This window comes from Danio aesculapii, chromosome 19, assembly GCF_903798145.1.
Source record: "Danio aesculapii chromosome 19, fDanAes4.1, whole genome shotgun sequence".
Classification (NCBI taxonomy): Eukaryota; Metazoa; Chordata; class Actinopteri; order Cypriniformes; family Danionidae; genus Danio; species Danio aesculapii.
Window position 1 is genome coordinate 685,001 of NC_079453.1, and position 20,981 is coordinate 705,981.

At 38.0% G+C, this 20,981-nt stretch overlaps 1 protein-coding gene across 1 annotated transcript; it reads left to right on the forward strand.

Annotated features, from left to right (window-relative positions):
- Window positions 1-387: 387 nt before the first annotated feature.
- On the forward strand, window positions 388-18,619 carry tert (telomerase reverse transcriptase). The gene is made up of 16 exons (XM_056480133.1): window positions 388-666; window positions 1,927-3,118; window positions 3,942-4,128; window positions 6,467-6,620; window positions 6,891-7,058; window positions 7,715-7,876; window positions 10,005-10,094; window positions 10,957-11,039; window positions 11,359-11,472; window positions 12,437-12,508; window positions 12,987-13,172; window positions 13,439-13,562; window positions 15,224-15,285; window positions 15,882-16,006; window positions 16,390-16,527; window positions 18,386-18,619. The coding sequence occupies exons 1-16, from the start codon at window positions 439-441 to the stop codon at window positions 18,487-18,489; spliced, it is 3,189 nt and encodes a 1,062-aa protein (XP_056336108.1). The 5' UTR covers window positions 388-438; the 3' UTR covers window positions 18,490-18,619.
- The last annotated feature ends 2,362 nt before the right edge of the window (window positions 18,620-20,981 follow it).

Consider the following 20,981-nt stretch of genomic DNA (forward strand, 5'->3'; position numbering starts at 1 on the left):
ATCTGCTTTTTAAAGTTTGTTGTGGTGTGTATGTTTGAGCATTCAACATCGCTGTCAGATGAAGAAGAGTTAAAGTAGTTCCGGCAGGATTTGAGTGCACAACAGCTCCATATCACTCCGCTGAATGATTTATTTCTGTAGTTATTTCACAGCTACAAGTCAAAAATCATATTAAAACACAACAGAAGACTTTGGAGGAGATGTGGAAGAAACTAGTCCTACACACAGGAGCAGTTTGAGGACAAAACTCAAATTATCATTAGTATTACTATAGGCTTATGGGTTGGAATACAGTTTTTATGTACTTATTCATCAAATTTCGTTCATTTTAGCGGTGTAGCTTTAAATCCTTAAGTGTCGTTATCCGGGACGTGTGTTGATTGGTTGAAACCAGGTTGAGATGCAGCGCGCGGGTCGCTCGAAGCGGGAAACAGAAAGATGTCTGCACAGTGCTCGACAGAAGGCGGATTCATGCCGGTTCTGGAGATTCTGCGCTCCTTATATCCAGTCGTGCAGACTCTGGAGAAGTTCACCGACGGGCTGCAGTTCTCTGACGGCCGAAAACCGGTTCTGCTGGAGGAAACAGACGGAGCGCGCTTTAAAATGCTCCTCAGAGGACTGATTGTGTGCGCGTTCACGCCACCGCAGCTGCACGTCCCCGCCCAGGTACGCGCTCGTGACAGTTGATTTGTTTACAAATTATCAATCACTAAATTTAGTTGAGCTCTGTCATTGCTTATAATAACTTCTGAGTCTGCTGCTGTGCGTGTTTCTGTCACATGTTTGAGACTCATGTTTCATATTTATAGAACTAGATCAAGTAACCAAAGCACTGGCACTGTTAATGTTTCTGACACAGTGTACACGTCTTTTTACAGTGTAAAAGTCATATTTTACTACACAATAAAAATAGAAAATAAATATTTTACAGTGCTTAAAGAAATTTGAGTCACGCTATAGTTAAAAATGTATCACACTCGCGAAGAATACTAATATAACCACGTGGAAAAAATACTATAGTAATTTAGAGTAAATACTGTAGTGTGCTTTAATCCTGTAGTAAAGTGCTTGAATTAAACTGTTGTGGTGATTCTACAGTTACTACGGCAAACAAATGACCCAATACTGTAGTTGGGATTTTTTTTACAGCTATGTGTTCTATTATACTACAATACACAGTTTACTGTAGTAAAAAGTATCGTATACTACTGTATATATTAGTTCATCAGTTCAATATAGATAAAACTGTGTTGTAGCATTTGTCAACAAAGAATTGTAAATATTATATACAGCATAAAACAGTTTACCATAGTATTTTTATGTGGGTGAACATTTGAAATGTTCACTCGCCAGCAGTGCTTTCCTTCTAGAATATTACAGAAACATTATTTTGTTAAAGAATGGTTTCCAAAATTAACCATCCACCCCCCCCCCCCCAAAAAAAAAAACAAGTTTCATAAATTTATTTAATATAATTTAATAAAATATTATTAATATTAATAACATATTATTTAAATATTATTAAAATCAAATATTATATAAATGATCATTTTATTATTTATCCAATATTATTTAAATCAAAACAGCCGAAAAGAAACCAATTAATTTATTACAATTTTCAGATGCTTGATTGTTTATTTTGTTGCGACATTTTTTAAACCAATATCATGATTTTGTTTAAGGCTGTTTTGAAAAGTGAAAAAAATTGTGCAAATAAAATTGACTTGTAAGTTAATGTTAACCACAACTATTTTTACCCTAGTGATTTACTATATTTATGTCAAAATAAGTTCGTAAATTTTCGACCAGTTCACGGTTTATCATCACATCCCTATTAAATATTACCATAACTGAGTTACGGTTTGCAGAATTTAAAAAAATAGATTAATATTTCTTCTTAAATGGTATAAATGTGTGTTATTTCAGCTCAGCACCCTGCCGGAGGTGTTGGCGTTCACTCTGAACCACATTAAACGTAAGAAACTGAGGAACGTCCTGGGCTTCGGTTATCAATGCAGCGACGTGACGACCAGTTCAGATCCCTTCCGTTTCCATGGCGACGTTTCGCAGACGGCCGCCTCCATCAGCACCAGCGAAGTCTGGAAGCGCATCAACCAGCGCCTGGGCACGGAGGTCACACGGTATCTGCTGCAGGACTGCGCCGTTTTCACCACCGTCCCGCCGTCGTGCCTTCTGCAGGTGTGCGGAGAACCTGTTTACGACTTTCTGATGCCGCGCATGTGGTCCGGCTTTTTCCTCAGTAGCTCGTATAATAAACGAGTATGCGGAACGATGCGGAAATCTCCCGCTGTTCAGAAGACAGTCGCAATTTCGAAAAAGAGAACAAGAGATAACGGAAAATATGTAACGTTAAAGCGGCGGAGGGTGGAGGAAACTGACGAAGTGGCGGATATTCATAACGAAAATCACGGATCTCGGAGTTTCGCAGTTTCAAAAAAGAGAGCGAGAGATAACGAAGAAGACATTTCATTAAAGCGGCAGAGGGTGGAGGCAACTGACGAAGTGACGAAAATACGTAACGAAAATCACGGATCTCAGAGTTGGAAACCCGCAGATCAGCGTCCTCCTCGACCCTCGCAATGTTCGATACACGTTCTGAGCATGCTGTATAATGGGCGGGGCATGAAGAACTTCCTGCTCAACAGAAAATTGAAAGGAGTGGGCGGAGCCAGGCGCATGCAAGGGGCAGATCTTGTTCGCATGATTTTCCTCCAATCAGAATCCAATGACAGGAAACCTAAGAAACTTCCCAAGAGATTCTTCGCAATGGTGCCGCTATTCAGTCGGCTTTTGCGGCAGCACAGGAAGTGCCCGTACCGGCTGTTCCTGCAGAGGAAGTGCGCAGGAAATCCAAACACGGAGGATATGGAGTCTCTGCTGAAGTCGCACTCATCTCCGTATAGAGTGTATCTGTTCGTCAGGGAGTGTCTGCGCTATATTGTTCCCCACGAGCTCTGGGGCTGCCAGGAAAACCAGCTCCACTTCCTGTCCAATGTGAAGAAATTCCTGCTTCTGGGGAAGTTTGAGAGCCTCACACTGGTCCAGCTGATGTGGAGGATGAAAGTTCAGGCCTGCCATTGGCTGGGGCCCAAGAAACGTGAGTGGGATTGTGTGGTGTGTGTGTGTTTATATGCATGTGTATGCGCATATGTGTGTGTGTATGTGTCTATGTGTCTGTTCATATATATATATACACAGGGTGGGCCATTTATATGGATACACCTTCTGTTTGTGACACATTAGTATATGTACGGGGGCAAACTTTTCAAGATGGGTGGTGACCATGGTGGCCATTTTGAAGTCGGCCATCTTGGATCCAACTTTAGTTTTTTTTTTAGTAGGAAGAGGGTCATGTGACACATCAAACTTATTGGGAATTTCACAAGAAAAACAATGGTGTGCTCGGTTTTAACGTAACTTTAATATTTCATGAGCCCCCTCACATATACTAATGTACCACAAACAGAACCAACCATTCTCATTTTATTAAGGTGTATCCATATAAATGGCCCACCCTGTATATATGTGTATATATATATATATATATATATATATATATATATATATATATAGCGTGTGTGTGTGTGTGTGTGTGTGTATATATATATATATATATGTGTGTGCGTGCGTGTGTGTATATATATATATATATATATATATATATATATATATATATATATATATATATATATATATATATATATATGTATATATGTATATATGTGTGTGTGTGTGTGTGTATGTATATGTGTGTGTGTGTGTGTGCGTGTGTGTGTATATATATATATGTGTGTGTGTGTGTGTGTGTGTGTGTGTGTGTGTGTGTGTGTGTGTGTGTGTGTGTGTGTATGTATATATGTATGTATGTATGTATGTATGTATGTATGTGTGTGTGTATGTGTGTGTGTGTGCTCCTGCAGGTCAGTGTGCGAGCGAGCACCGCTACCGTGAGTGGATGTTGGGTCAGTGTATGGGCTGGATGTTGAGTGGTTTAGTGGTCGGTCTGGTCAGAGCTCAGTTCTACATCACGGAGAGTATGGGCCACAAACACACACTGCGCTTCTACAGGGGAGACGTCTGGAGCAGACTGCAGGACCAGGCCTTCAGGTGACACACAGCTCACCCACACACCCTTTTCACATTTCTGTGTCTTTCAGTAGCGGACGTTATCGTAGCTTGTGAACGTATCTAGGGGTGCGTTTCCCAAAAACCGACGTAACTCGCGGCTGAACTATCATAGTACGATGCATCGGTTGGGGAAAGAGCGATGTAGTGACGAGTGTTTCCCAAAACCTGTAGTTTCTCTGTCGTAGATCCATCGTTTGAACCACGTTAGTTACGTAAAACACCCATAATGATGCTCTAAAGGGGGTGGAGTAACTACTCTCTTTAGAGAAGAACCACACAATTTCTTTGTGCAAATGATATTGTTTTACACAAACACACATTTAAAATAAAATCCAATGTTAGTTTTGCTAAAAACATGCACTTGTTTTCCATATTAATTGAAATATATGTAAATGGCACATATAGGGCCTGTGTTTGCTTTACTAATATTATTAAGAATATTACATATTCTATTCTAAAACATAAAATCACTTACAAAAGCTAACAGGTATTCTAATCTCATATTTAAATCATATAAATAATAATGAGGCTATTAAGAAATGAAATTTAATATTTATTATTTATTAGGAGATTTTAAAAATCCAACTTTAATAATAATATTAATGATGATTATTATTATTATTATTATTATTATTATTATTATTATTATTAAGTAGGATATTGTTTATTTATTTTATTATTTTTTAAAATCTACTTTTATAATTTGACACATGCAAACCACTGCAGAAATGTTCTAACCAGCAGGCCCATGTCATACACAGTACAGATACTTCATAAATAACCTACTTTAAATTAAAAGCATTAGCGTATGCTGTGTTATTCGTTTTCACAAGCTTTGGTGACGTAACACAAATTCTGCTTTTAAATAATAGGTCATCTATAGCTTTCGTCATGAGGCTGTGTTCAAAATGATATCAATGTTTTCAAAGTGCATTGCGAAGGGAGCACACTTGTAAACATAAGGATCGCTAAAACTGAACTGTAAAAATACTTTGAAAGCAAATGACACCTAAGAGTGATGACTTTAATGCTTTTTTATTTATAATAATTCCAACTTTAAATGTTAGAATGTTCTAAATGAATACGGCATAGGGGGGATAAGTGGGAAGAGAACACAGCCAGGAACTATGTTTCTAACTACAGCTCCAGAGGTGTAGTTGCGAGTGCGCAAGTTTGCAACGCAGTTTGCGAATGTTCATTGGAGCGATGGATTTGGGAAACGGCAAATCAACAAACTATTTTTGTAATGACGTAACTTGCGACCTTAGTTGGCTAACAATGGTTTTGGGAAACACACACCTGAATGGGAGAGAACAACATATACATTTATTTATGATCCTATTTGTTGGAATAATAACAGAAACACTTCAGGATGGTGTTATCAAGACTTTCAGAAAGAGGAAAACACTAGTGTGAGACTGATAACGGCAGCCAGAGGAGAGAATCATGTCAGATTTACCATCCTGCACACATACACACTGCATCACACACACCTCACACACACACACACTCATTCACTTACTGTAATTTGATGCAAAGATCGTTTAATACAAAGTGTAGCTCTGTAAATGTTAAAAAAAAATCTAAATATTAAAATCTTTCATGGATTTAAGATGCTGATGAGTGTTAAAGGCATCATAACATTCTTGTGAAGAGGCAAGACATGCAATTATTACAAAATCATCTAAAAAAATAATCAAATCTGCACAAATAAACACAAAACAGCTTCGATCTTGAAGTCTTTGTGAAGTCAAATTCCATCTAAACCAGAACCCAGCAAACAATTGTGTGTTTAATAGACGTATGATAGACATCTAAACGTAGACAGCTTGGCTAAAACAAGGCTAAACTTGGGCTGTCAGTGAAAATATAATACACATCTAAGAATAACCCAACACTAGACTAGTCATCAAATAGTCAGATTAGATGTGTGTAGTCATTCATTTCTGTTTATTTGACGACTAGTCTAGTTTTGGCCTATTCTTAGACGTCTGTTAGATTTTCACTGACAGCCCGAATTTAGCCTTGTTTTAGCCAAGACGACTATGTTCAGACATCTATTAGAAACAAAACATGCTTGCTGGGAAGTCAGACTTTGATTACAGTATGCTGATGTACTTCAGACTGAAACAGAATATTGAGTAGGGGGCGGGGCTTTTTTATTGCATCATCAAACGAACACTAAGAGGGGCGTGGCTATGAGTATTGTGGCTGAAGAAACGAGAAACACTAAGAGAAGCAGTTTATGCAGTGTAGTTGTTTTGATATGCATAGAAAATCCCATTGTTGCCCATGTGTGTGTGTGTGTGTGTGTCAGGGCTCATCTGTGTAAGGGCCAGTGGAGGCCCCTGTCTCCATCACAGGCGCTGAAGGTCCCCAATAGCGCAGTGACGTCCCGGATTCGCTTCATCCCTAAAACCAGTGGCATGAGGCCCATCACACGCCTCAACGGCAGCAGAGACACACTACAGGTTTACACACACACACACACACACACACACACACACACACACACACACACATATCGATATAGAAGAGTGGGTAAGATCAGTATTAAAGGGGGGTGGGGTGGGGGATGTTTTGTGTAGGTTTTTTTTCACACACACTCACACACACACGCACAAACACGCACACACACACACACACACACACACAAATTAAAGAGTACAAATTGTGACGCATCATACTTTATGATTAAACAGCAGTATTCGTGTGTGTGTGTGTGTGTGTGTGTGTTCCAGCATTTCCAGAGCTGTGTGCGTGTGCTGCAGAATGTGTTGGGTGTGTGTGTGCGTGAGGCCCCGGGGCCCGTGGGCTCCACCGTCTGGGGTTGGCAGGACATTCACAGACGCCTCCGAGACTTCAGTCCTCAGCAGAAGAGCTCGCCGCGGCCGCTCTACTTCGTCAAGGTGAAGCTCTTCATCATCATCATCATCATCATCAGATAATGAACAGTGTCATTAACAGTGAGAAACTCAGTTCAGGACAATAGTTCAAAGCTCTGAACATTTCCAAACACACATCTCCACTTCTGAAAATACAGTGTGTGCACTTGTGTGTGTGTGTGTGTGCGCACGTGTGTGTGTGTGTGTGTGTGTGTATATAGTGTCTGTGTGTGTGCATTTGTATGTTTGTGTATGGTGTGTGTGTGCGCGTGTGCATGCATGTGTGTGTATGTGCACGTGTATATGTTTGTTTGTGCGTGTATGCATGTTTGTATGGTGTGTGTGTGTGTGCATTTGCATGTTTATGTATGTGCATGCATGTGTGAATGGGTATGTGCCTATATATAATGTATGTGTGTGTGCATACGTGTGTTTGTGTGTGTATGTCTGTGCGTATGTACATGTGTGTATGTATGTATGTGTGTTTGCTTGTGGATTTGTATGTCTACGTATATATGCATGTGTGTGTGTATATATCTATATGTGTGTGTTCATATGTATGTGTGTGTGCGCGTGTATGTGTGTGTTAATATGTATGTATGTATGTGTGTGTGTGTGTGTGTGTGTGTGTGTGTGTGTGTGTGTGTGTGTGTGTGTGTGTGTGTGTGTGTGTGTGTGAGGTGGATGTGAGCGGAGCGTATGACAGTCTCCCGCACCTGAAGCTGGTGGAGGTGCTGAATGAAGTGTTGAGTCCGTTTGCAGAGCAGAGCTTCTTCCTGCGGCAGTACAGCAGTGTGTGGAGCGACCCGACCCGTGGCCTGCGCAAACGCTTCTGCACCAAAGTAAGAGCACACGAGCATGACGCTCACACGACAACGCTAGCAGACATAATACGAATATTTCTATGTGCTTTGTCTGTTTGTTTACACGACAGAAACGTTGTCAAAACAGAGAACATTTGTTAAATCTCCAGTCTTTAAAAACGATGATGTCATACACGTTTATAGTACAAAATAGATAAAAGGGTCGCAAAACGCCAAAACACATGTGTTGAGATGTTGACAGTCATATATGTGTCTCACGCTGCTAAAACACGTTTAGGACACGTATATTTCACAAGAAAGTCAAAACTGGTTGTTTTTGCGTTATTTCGAGCAAATTCGTTCTTCCGCTTTGAAATGAAATGTTTAAGATACGTCACGGCGATGAGATCCTTGTGCATATTCCAGTGTGGAGACTGGCTGTCTGTACCGGCGGGTGCAACGTGACGTCTTTGAGCTTTCAGCATTAATTCATGGAAAGACTTGGTTCGAACCAATCAGTGCGCTCTATTGTGAATGAGCTGCAACTTCATTAATATGCATGAGATAGCTTCGAAGACTGTTTTTACCTGCTGCAGTGTTCAGAGAGACGCCACGTTGTGTTGCCAACCGTGATTCAAACAAGTGGAAGAAGAAGTATTGTTTGGAGACATGATTCGTCAATGTTGTGTTTATAAATGTGCCGCAACGAAGGTTTTGCTATGAGAGTGCAGCTGGACTCACGTGTGGATTACAGTGGTCTGCTAACAGGCGATTAAATATGCTAGTAAGGAACATTTTTAACCGTTTGAGAAGTGTGAATCAGGCTCAGGAACGGTTCAGTTGGCTGGCCCTGGCCCGGTTGCATGAGGTGTGCCAGAGCGTGGTTCACTTGGGCTCACTGAGCTTTGCACTCACAATACAAGCGTACCGCACCTGAGCCCGAAACTGAGAACAAGACGTGACTTTTAAAGTTTCATATGAATTTATTAATCATTTGCTGCGTCCCAAATCGCATACTATGCGTCCTAAATAGTATTTGAAAGTAGAATTAGTATGTCCCAAATCGTAGTATGTTGAAAAGAGTATGCCAAAGCTTCCCGTATGGTTTACTATTTTCGGTAAAAACTCGAAGTGTAGAAGCGTCCATACTCTAACCGCTGATATTGCCCACAATGCGTTGCACATAGGACATGAATTCAATTAGAACTACAAACGCGGGTGAAAAGTGTAAACAAACTACAAACATGATGGATGCGCGAGACCAACCGTCAAGTAGAGAGTAAAGATGTTTGTATGACTGTTAATTAATATCTAGCTCACTGGAACACATTTAAATCGCGTTTTCTGTGTTATATTTCATCTGCAACAACAATACTGATCTTATATAAAGACGTGTTTGGACATTAACGTCTGAATGCAGAATTATCCAAACACCTGAGGAGATTTCTCTGCATGAAAGACTCGTGAATGGGAGATTAACCTGCTGCTGCTGCTTCTCCAATAAGGTGGGAAATTAAATATGAAAGAAATGTGGATGATTGACAGGGCTCGTAACTAAGCAACACAACGATCTGTTAAAGAGGAAGTAGTATGCCCCAAAAACTTGCATACTCTTCTGTTACACACTCAAAAGTGTGTACTTTTCCAAAAAAAGTACATACTTTTAGGGTGTAGTATAAGTATGCGAAACGGGACGCAGCAACTCATACTGTTCAATGAACACAAACTGTGGTAGTTTATTAAAGACACAAATCCCTCACTGCACCACAGCTGCACCTTCAGCAAACCTCCTAATACCTGCAGCACGAGGACTTTATGATTGTTTATGAGTGTCTAAAGTGGCTGATCTGTTCAGTGAAATATCTGACAGCGTGTCACTGTATATCTAACGACTAAAACGCTATAACTGAAGTGATCTCCGCTGTGCTGAGCGAGCGTGCTTCTGAACAGCGCATCATCCATGATGTAAGCGTGCTCAGGCCTTAAAGGCAATGTGAGTGCGGGCCGTCGGGGGAGACGGGAGGGGGGACGAGCGTGCTTTACTTCACTGTACATTGTGTGAGTACGCCCTCTATGTGTGTGTGTCTATGTGTCTATCTTTATGTGTATGTATATGTGACTGTGTGTGTATGTATGTGTCTATGTGTGTGTGTGTGGGTGTGTTCAGGCTGAGATGTCGGAGCCGCTCAACATGAAGGGGTTTGTTGTGGATGAACAGGCCAGCGGGCGCCTGTATGACGCTATATTGGTGGAACGGGTCAGTACACACTCCATCATCATCATCACACTCTTTCTTCTTATAATATGACGGGGCTTGCAAAATCTGGTAGCCTGGAGTCCCAGGGCTTCTGTTTTATCAGTCGGGCTACCAAAATCAAAACCAAGTGCCTGACGGGCTGTCTAGATAATCCACCCGGCACTGTAGATAGATTTTGGTAGCCCGACTGATAAAACAGAAGCCCTGGGACTCCGGGCTGGCAGAAGTTGCGAGTCCTGTATGAGCGTGGGAAATATTTCACTATTAATAATGACTTTATTGCTGTATTTGCAGACTTTAGTTTAATAATAATAATTGTTTTCCAGACAACACCTTATTTTCTGCTTTAAATGTCCCATTTTTGCTCTCTGCTGTTGTGATGTGTGTTTGTTTTGCTTATTATTGTGTGTTTGCATGCATGTGCATGTCTGTTTGTTTGTGTGTGTGTGTATGTGTGTGTGTTTGTTTATATTATGTGTGTGTGCGTGAGTGTGTCTGTGCGTGTGTCTGTCTGTATGGTGTCTATGCATGTCTGTTTGTTTGTGTCTGTATCTGTGAGTGTGTGTGTGTGTGTGTGTTTTTTGTCTTCGTATCTGTCTGTGTGCGTGTCTGACTCTGTGTGTGTGTGTGTGTGTGTGTGTGTGTGTGTGTGTGTGTGTGTGTGTGTGTGTGTGTGTGTTTGTTTGTTTGTCTGTGTGTGCATGTGTCTGTGCATGTTTGTGTCTGTATGTGTGTGCGTGTAACTGTGTGAATGTGTGTCTGTTTGATTTTGTGTGTGTGTCTGTGTATGTACGTAAATGAATGATTCTGTGTGTGTGTCTGTGTGTTTGTGTGAATATGTGCATGTCTATCTGTCTGTCAGCACTCGTCTGAGGTCAGAGGTGGAGACGTCTTCCAGTTCTTCCAGAAGATGCTCAGCAGTTACGTCATCCATTACGACCAGCAGTGAGTGTTTCACCAAGATGGAGCTTAATGGACATTTCTATTAATACAGAAGAGTAGAGAAGCCAGATTACAGCAACACTGCAGCCCGCATGCAGATGCACACACATTCTCACACACAATACAAATATACAGACACTCACCCTTACCACCTCTTAAAGGGACAGTTCACACAAACATTAAACGTACATGTGTGTGTGTGCGTGCATGCGCGTGTATATATGCATGTGTATGTTTGTGCATATACAGTATATATGTGTGTGTGTGTGTGTGTGTGTGTGTGTGTGTGTGTGTGTGTGTGTGTGTGTGTGTGTGTGTTCAGGATGTTCCGGCAGGTGTGTGGGATCCCGCAGGGCTCTTCAGTGTCAGCTCTGCTGTGTAATCTGTGTTACGGACACATGGAGAAAGCCCTGCTGAAGGGCATCGCTAAAGGAGGGTGAGGAGCACATACACACACACACACACACACACACACACTCCTCTGTTCTGTTGATCTGCAGGTTCCTCACACTGAACTCTATTATTGACTGTTTGATGTATGAACTGTCCCATTTTCTTTATATACACACAAATAAATATGTGACGTGTGGCACGGTGGCGCAGTGGTTAGCACTGTGACCTTACAGCAAGAAGGTCGCTGGTTCGAGCCTCTGCTGGGTCAGTTAAGCTCCGGGTGCTCCAGTTTCCCCCACAGTCCAAAGACATGCGGTACAGGTGAATTGGGTAGGCTAAATTGTCTATAGTGTATGAGTGTGAATGAGTGTGTATGGGTGTTTCCCAGTGATTGGGTTGCAGCTGGAAGGGCATCCGCTGCATAAAACATGTGCTGGATAAGTTGGCAGTTCATTCCGCTGTGGCGACCCCAAATTAATAAAGGGACTAAGCAGAAAAGAAAATGAATGAATGAATTTTGAGCTCTGTTTCAATAATATCTCTGATATAAACATCACCACAAGGTGTCGTACTTTCATCAGATCTGTTCAATTATATCTCCATCTCTCTGTTACCCTTTCTGTTTCTAACTTTCTGTGTGTGTGTGTGTGAGAGAGAGAAAGAGAAGTGTGTGTGTGTGTGTGTGTGTGTGTGTGTGTGTGTGTGTGTGTGTTTGCATCTGTGCTTGCATCTGTGCGTGTGCTTAAATTTATGCTTTTGTGAGAATGCAAACAGTGTTGCGGGTGTGTGTGTGTGTATACTGATGTTCATTACACTGTGGACCAAATGACCACCAGTATATCAATACCAGTATGTTTTGATCTTGTGTGTTCATTTTTTTGGTCCCCATGAGGAAATGGCTCACAAATCAGACAGAATTAAGTATTGTGTAAATGTGTAAAACTTGTGTGTGTGTGTGTGTGTGTGTGTGTGTGTGTGTGTGTGTGTGTGTTGGTTGTCATCCACAGGTGTCTGATGAGGCTGGTTGATGATTTTTTGCTCATTACTCCTCATCTGAGTAAAGCTACTGAGTTTCTGACGTACGTCCAACACACACACACACACACACACAGATATGCACACACACACATATATATATATATATATATATATATATATATATTTATATACGCACAATGACGAACACACACACACACACACAGAGGCACATAAAGACACAAACACAACCACTCTCTCTCTCTCTCTCTCTTTCTCTCTCTCTCTCAAGTTCAAGTTCAAGTTGCTTTATTGGCATGACATTCAATACAGTATTGCCAAAGCACTTCAAGTATGTAGTATATTAAGATCATTAAATAATAAAAATAAAAAATTATAATATTACAGTAAATAAGACATAAATGACAAAAAAAACAGATAATATATTTGATAAATATAACAATAATAATTATAAAAAGTCTAGATTATTTAAATAAGATACATGAATTTACATTAACCTTTTCTTATTGTGTGTAGGGTGTATACATCTCTCTCTCTGACACGTCTCTGTTTGTCCTCCAGCACTCTTCTGTCTGGTGTTCCAGATTACGGTTGCCAGATTAACCCTCAGAAGGTGGCCGTGAACTTCCCGGTGTGTGTGTCCTGGCTGCACTCGGGCGTCTCCGTGCTGCCGTCCAGCTGCCTGTTCCCCTGGTGCGGCCTAATGATACACACACACACACTGGACGTCTATAAAGACTACTCACGGTGAGCTTATATCTGATCATACAAACACACACTCACTCAAACACACACACTTGCATTGAGCCGCTACTCAAATATTAGGCTCAGCATCATATATCACACACTCTTACTCTCTCTCACACACACACACACACACACACACACACACACACAGGTAAAGCTGAAATTGAACTCCTCGTCACTATTTAACATGTATTTGATCTTCAAGAATTGTGTTTCTCCATTTACCCAATCTGACTGTTCAGACTATGAATGCTCCGCCCACTCAGGTATGACGGCCTATCACTGCGCTACAGCCTGACTCTAGGCTCCGCCCACTCTCCATCTACGGTCATGAAGAAGCTGCTATCGGTGCTCAGCATTAAATGCACAGACATCTTCCTGGACCTCAGGGTGAGACACGCCCCCAACATTCTCATAGGCCCAAAGTCATGCATATTAACCAGCAGATGAGCTCTGATTGGCTGGGATAATTTTTTCACTTTTATGTTATAACAGTAGGTTCCTGAACAAAAATCTATTACAATTATATTATATTATATTATATTATATTATATTATATTATATTATATTATATTATTATATAGATTAGATTAGATTAGATTAGATTAGATTAGATTAGATTGGATATTCATACACACACACTCATATACTACGGCCAATTTAGTTCATCAATTCCCCTATAGCGCATGTGTTTGGACTGTGGGGGAAACCGGAGCATCTGGAGGAAACCCCGGAGGAAGCCGGGACTCAAGCCAGCGACCATCTTGCTTTGATTAAACAGTACTAACCACTCAGCCACCATGCCGCCATTATCATCATTATTATTATTATTATTATTATTATTTAACCAATCAAACATTAAATTGATCAATTAATCAATCAATAAATGTATGTAAATTGTGTAAATTATGTAAAATGGTTCTTATTAGTAATAATATATTTTTGCTGATTCATTACTTTATCTTTATAATTTGAATAATTTTATTAATCATTATTTTTGTTAGAAATATATTATTATTATTACTGAGGTCACAGTGCTAACCACTGAGACAGTGTCGCATTATATTATATTATATTATATTATATTATATTATTATTATATTATTATTATATTATATTATATTATATTATATTATTTTATATTATTATTATATTATATTATTTTATATTATATTATATTATATTATATTATATTATTATTATATTATTATTATATTATATTATATTATATTATATTATTTTATATTATTATTATATTATATTATTTTATATTATATTATATTATATTATATTATATTATGTATCACATATTATATTTTATCACTTGTAAGCCACTTTAAATAAAAGCAAATATATGTCATATAATATATTAGATCATTAATGCATTATTAAAAAAACTTTTCAAAGAAATCTCTGTTAGTCTTGGAGTCAATACAAACCATTCAAGTTTGTAGATGTTTGTGGAGTTTTTAGATGCAGATCTGGCAACAAACTAAATATACAATCAAAATTATTCGCCGTCCTGTGAATTTTTCCAAATATTTCCCACATGATGTTGAACAGATTCAGGAATTTCTCACAGTATTTCCTCTAATATTTGTTCTTCTGGAGAAAGTCTTATTTGTTTTGTTTCTGCTTGAATAAAAGCTGTTATTAATTATTTTAAAGTAATTTTAAGGTCAATATTATTAGCCCCCTTAAGCAATATTAGGGTTGGATTGTCTCCAGAATAAACCACTGTTATACAATGACTTGCCTAATTACCCTAACTTTACCCTAATTACCCTAGTGAAGCCTTTAAATGTCACTTTAAGCTGTATAGAAGTGTCTTGAAGAATATCTAGTCTAATATGATGTGCTGTCATCATGACAAAGAGAAAATAAATCAGTTATTAGAGATGAGTTATTAAAACTATTATGATTATAAATGTGTTGGAGAAATCTGCTCTCCATCAAACAGAAATTAGAGGAAAATATTAAATAATTAAAAATGAGCAGAAAGCTTAATAAATCTGACTTCATCTGTATGTACATGTGTGCTGTTCCTCCAGCTGAACTCTGTGGAGGCCGTTTACAGGAGTCTGTATAAGCTGATTCTGCTGCAGGCGCTCAGGTGAACACTACACTGAACATGTAGAAGGTTATGATGTGTGATGATGATGATGATGATGATGATGATGATGATGATGATGATCAAGTGTTTCTGAGCATTATTGGCCAGCGTTTCTGTTCCTGATCTGCTGAATGCTGGTGTGAGCAGAACACACTGATGGCAGAAAACACTCCTCTGTTGTCTATTTTGAGCTGAAGATGAGCTTCAGTGACACATATTGTCGTGTGTGTGTGTGTGTGTGTGTGTGTGTGTGTGTGTGTGTGTGTGTGTGCTGGTCAATGATTGAGGGAAAAGATTCCATTCACACTGAAAACAGCCCACGACAAACCTCACTAAGCCTGTGTGTATATGTCTGTGTGTTCGTCCATCCGTGTGTGTGTTTCTGTGTGTGTGTGTGCATCTGTTTCTGTATTTGTGTGTGAGTATATCGGTGTGTGTTTGTGTGTGTCTCTATCTGTGTATGTTTCTGTGTGTGTGTGTGTAGCAGTGTGTGTTTGTGTTTCTGTGTATTTCTGTGTATATTTCACTCTCTGTCTGTGTGTGTGTGTGTGTGTGTGTGTGTGTGTGTGTGTCTGTGTGTGTGTGTTTGTCTGTAGGTTTCATGCGTGTGTGAGGAGTCTGCCGTTGGGTCAGTGTGTGAACAGAAACCGGTCGTTCTTCCTGAAGATGATCTGGAGAATGACTCGAGTCACCAACAAACTCCTCACACACATTAACAAAGGCAAGAGCTCTGCTGACTCTCATTCTAACACTCACATTCAGACACACACTCATTCTTACACACACACACTCACACTTCTTTTCTAATGCATACATTTATTCTAACACACATTCAGACACACACACACCACTTCTCTAACACATACATGTATTATCACTCAAACATACCAATGACACACACACTCACTTATTCACTCACACATACACCTCACACTCTCACGAACCCTCACTCGCACTCATCATAACACACTTTTACATCTTCACACACTCATGCACTCACAAACACACACAGATGCACTCACACATAGACATAACACACTCAAACACACACAGAAAAACAGAAACAGTGAATGGTGTGTGTGTGTGTGTGTGTGTGTTCTCCAGGTCTGCCTGTGTGTTCTGTGGACAGTGGTGGTGTTCTGCAGTCTGAAGCGGTTCAGCTTTTATTCTGTTTGGCCTTCGAGACGGTTTTCAGACGGTTTCGCTCAGTTTACCACTGCCTGATTCCTGCACTGCACAAACGTACGTCTGCACCACACACACACACACACACACACACACAAGGCTCTTTTCAATGTCTACTCAAATTAAATTGTACATTTGAACAAATCTTTAACTTCAGTAATAATTCTGATGACTTTTATTGTTATGTTCATGTTTATTAGTCATATTCATGATAAACAGCTTTATATTAGCCAATCAGAGCAGCCGCTGTGAGATGGAAAGAGATTTAAGCTCTTAAAGGTGATGAGCAGCTCACAAAAACATTACAAACAGACATAATTACACTCGCAATCACTTATTACATCTGTTAATGTGTATTTGAGTTGGTTTATGAAATGGAAAATGCTTCCAGGAAAGAGAAACTCTCAGTGTGTGTGTGTGTGTGTGTGTGTGTGTGTGTGTGTGTGTAACTGTGGTGGGTAATGATTGATCCGTCAGCTTCATCTGCTCTGTATATTTGTGTGGTTTTATCTGTGGTTTTGGGTAGTTTGAATCAGTGTATTTGTGTAGATTTAGTCAATGTGTTTGTGTAGTTTGAGACAAGTGTTTCAGATCAAACTACACAAACACAAATCAAACTACAGGAACACATAGATTGAAACTACAGAAACGCGCAGATTGAAAGTACAAACACACCGAATGGAACTACAAATAACAGATTAAAGCTACATAAACACAGTGAGTGACACTACAAACACACAACGATTGAAACTGCAAACACACCAATTGAAACTACAGAAATACAGAATAAAACTACAAAAACACAGATTTAAACTACAGAAACACAATATGAAATTAGTCTCACTGAATGAAACTAGAAATAGACAACGATTGACACTACAAACACACACTGATTGTAACTGCATGAACACAACGATTGATACTACAAAAACATGATTGAAACAACAAACACACAGCGATTAAAACTACAAGCACACTGATTGAATCTACAGGAATACAGTTTGAAACTACAACACACTGATTGAAACTACAAACACAGTTTGAAAAAGATTAAAACTACAAAAGCACACAGTTGGAAACTACAGTCACGCCTGATCGACACTACAGTCGCACTGATTGAAACTACAGAAACAGATTAAAACTTCAAAACCGATTGAAACTACAGTAACACTAATTGGAACTACAAAGACAAACTGATTGAAACTACAGTCGCACTGATTGAAACTACAAAAAACTGAAACTACAGTCACACTGATTGGAACTACAAAAACAAACTGATTGAAACAACAGTCACACTGATTGAAACTATAGAAACAGATTAAAGCTACAAAACAGATTAAAACTACAATCACACTGATTGAAACTACAAAGACAAACTGAAACTACAGTCACACTGATTGAAACTACAAAGACAAACTGAAACTACAGTCATACTTATTGGAACTACAGGAACAGACTAAAACTACCAAACTGATTGAAACTACAAAAACAAACTGATTGAAACTACAGTCACACTGATTGAAACTACAAAACCGATTGAAACAACAGTCACACTGATTGAAACTACTGAGACAAACTGATTGAAACTACAGTCGCACTGATTAAAACTACAAATACAAACTGAAAGTACAGTCACGCTGATTGAAACTACAAAACCGATTGAAACTACAATCACACTGATTAAAACTACAAAGACAAACTGAAACTACAGTCTTACTAATTGAAACTACAGTCACACTGATTGAAATTACAAAAACAAACTGATTGAAACTACAAACACAAACTGAAACCACATGAACACACCGATTGAAACTCTGCATTTGTGTAGTTTGATCTGTGTTTTTTGTAGCATGGTCTGTGTAGTGTTGTGTGTTTGTGCAGTTTGATGTGATGTTGTGTGTGTTTGTGTGTTCAGGAAAGCGTGCTCTTCAGCGTGAGCTCTGCGGTATTTCTCTGGCTCGGGTCCGTCAAGCTTCCTCTCCCAGAATCCCTCTGGATTTCAGCAACATGCGTGTGTAAAAAAAACCGTCACGCGACACAACAGTAAACACTGATCCAGGAACAGTTTCCTTTTACTGTCTGACAGCTGACTAAACACATCTGCACTGCTCATAAACACATGATGGCTGACTGTAAAACACACACACACACACACTCGTAAACACAGCGTTTCTGTTCAGGTCACTTGATTTTATGTCTGAAAATAAACTAAAATCACTGATCATTGCAGAAGTCGGTGGTTCTTTTGTTTTGATTTGTTTGTATTTCAATCAGAAGAAGACTACAGTCTAAAAACAGCATATTTTACATTTGTTTTTCTTTTAACATCTTTTATATTTTAGTGTACATTTTAGGTATTTTTTGTGTCATTTTTAGATATTTTAGTGCTTCCAACACACTGAAAATAAAATACTGTATGTGTGTGTATGTATATATATATACACACACACACACACACACACACACACATATATATATATATATATATATATATATATATATATATATATATATATATATATATAAATAAATGAATTAATTATAAAAATATATTAAAAATTGACATTACTTTTGTTTATTATTGTTTTGTTTATATATTAGTATTAATTATTATTTATTATTATTATAATTTATTCATTATTTTAATTAATTATTTCTTACATTTTCATTCTAGATTAATGTTTATTTTAAGATACTAATGTTTATAGATTTTAAGCAATTTTATGTACTTTTGGCATTATTATTATTATTTCTGTTTTTTTAATTATGTATTTATATTTTCATCATACATACATACATACATATTTCAATCATACTAAATATGATTTTTAAAATCATTTTATTTATTTAAATTATTTAAGTATTATTTAAATTAATTATTTCATATATTTATTTTCAGTTTTATTCTAGTTCATTTAAATGCTCATTTTTAGGTTTATATATATATATATATATATATATATATATATATATATATATATATATATATATATATATATATATATATATATATATATGTATATGTGTGTGTGTGTATGTGTATATATATATATATATATATATATATATATATATATATATATATATATATATATATATATATATATATATATATATATATATATATATGTGTGTGTGTGTATATATATATATATATATATGTGTGTGTGTATATATATATATATATATGTGTATGTATATATATGTATATGTATGTAGTTATATACATATGTGTGTGTGTGTGTGTGTGTGTGTATATATATATATTCAGTTAAATTTAATCTACCCATTTTATGTCCTTTTTGCATTATTTACATTGTTATAGTCTTTACGTTATGTATTTATAGATTAATGTGTACAGATACCACAAAGAAATATAACATTTTCCATTATTTCATTTTTTGTTTATTAGGTAAATTAATTTTCAAAATTAATCTGTTTTATTTATCTAGCTTATTTAAATATTTTTATTATTTTTTTTATATTTTCAGTTACATTTAATTTTTATATGCTTTTATACTCTCAGCTCCACTTAATGTTTGTTTTTCAGATTTTAAATTCAAATCAGCAACAAAATATGCAAAGTAATTCTCGGCTTGAGCACTGCAGTATGTGTGTGTGTGTGTGTGTGTGTGTGTGTGTGTGTGTGTGTGTGTAATATGCTGAAACTACAGCTGTAGAAATGCACGGTTAGTAAAATCAGACTTTACTGTTAGGATGTTGAGTTTATGTGCTGCTGATGTTCTCACCGTGTGTTTAACGCAGCTGTAAACTGGTGTTTCTGGTTACTCACTAACTCCAGCTCAGTTTCTGCTGAACTGCATGGAAATGTACAGTAACTTCTGTAATGTGTGACCAGATCTGCGTTTCTGACTCGGTCAAATATTGACATTTCACATTCGCTGAATTCTTCATCACAAACATCAGATCACACAGAAAATACTTATTTACTCAGAGAGTGTGGATAATAAGAAAAAGACGTCTGTTAAATATTCTAAATTTAAACATTGAAATGAGCAATTTTATAACAAAACCACAAACAAAAACAACTCAAAATGTAGTCATAATGCTGAATATAGACATGTTAAAAACTACAATTAAATTAAAAATTCATTCATTTATTCATTTTCCTTCAGCTGAGTCCCTTATTTATAAGGGGGCACCACAGCAGAATGAACCGCCAATTTATCCAGCATATGTTTTACACAGCGAATGCCCTTCCAGCTGCAACCCAGTACTGGGGAACATCCATACACACTCATTCAAACACACTCATACACTACGGCCAATTTAGTTCATCAGTTCCCCTATAGCGCATGTGTTTGGACTGTGGGGGAAACCGGAGCACCCGGAGGAAACCCACGCCAACCCGGGGAGAACATGCAAACTCCACACTGAAATACCAACTGACCCAGCCAAGACTCGAACCAGCGACCTTCTTGCTGTGAGGCGACAGCGCTAACCACTGAGCCACCATGCCACCCTAAATTAAAATTGTTGAATAAAATATA

Bases quoted from the DNA above. Each gene is read 5' to 3' on its own strand.
- tert (XM_056480133.1), top strand. From the start codon at position 439: ATGTCTGCACAGTGCTCGACAGAAGGCGGATTCATGCCGGTTCTGGAG. The intron at 3,119-3,941 runs GTGAGTGGGATT...GTGCTCCTGCAG, and splicing joins TTGGCTGGGGCCCAAGAAAC to GTCAGTGTGCGAGCGAGCAC. The intron at 16,007-16,389 runs GCAAGAGCTCTG...TGTGTTCTCCAG, and splicing joins CCTCACACACATTAACAAAG to GTCTGCCTGTGTGTTCTGTG.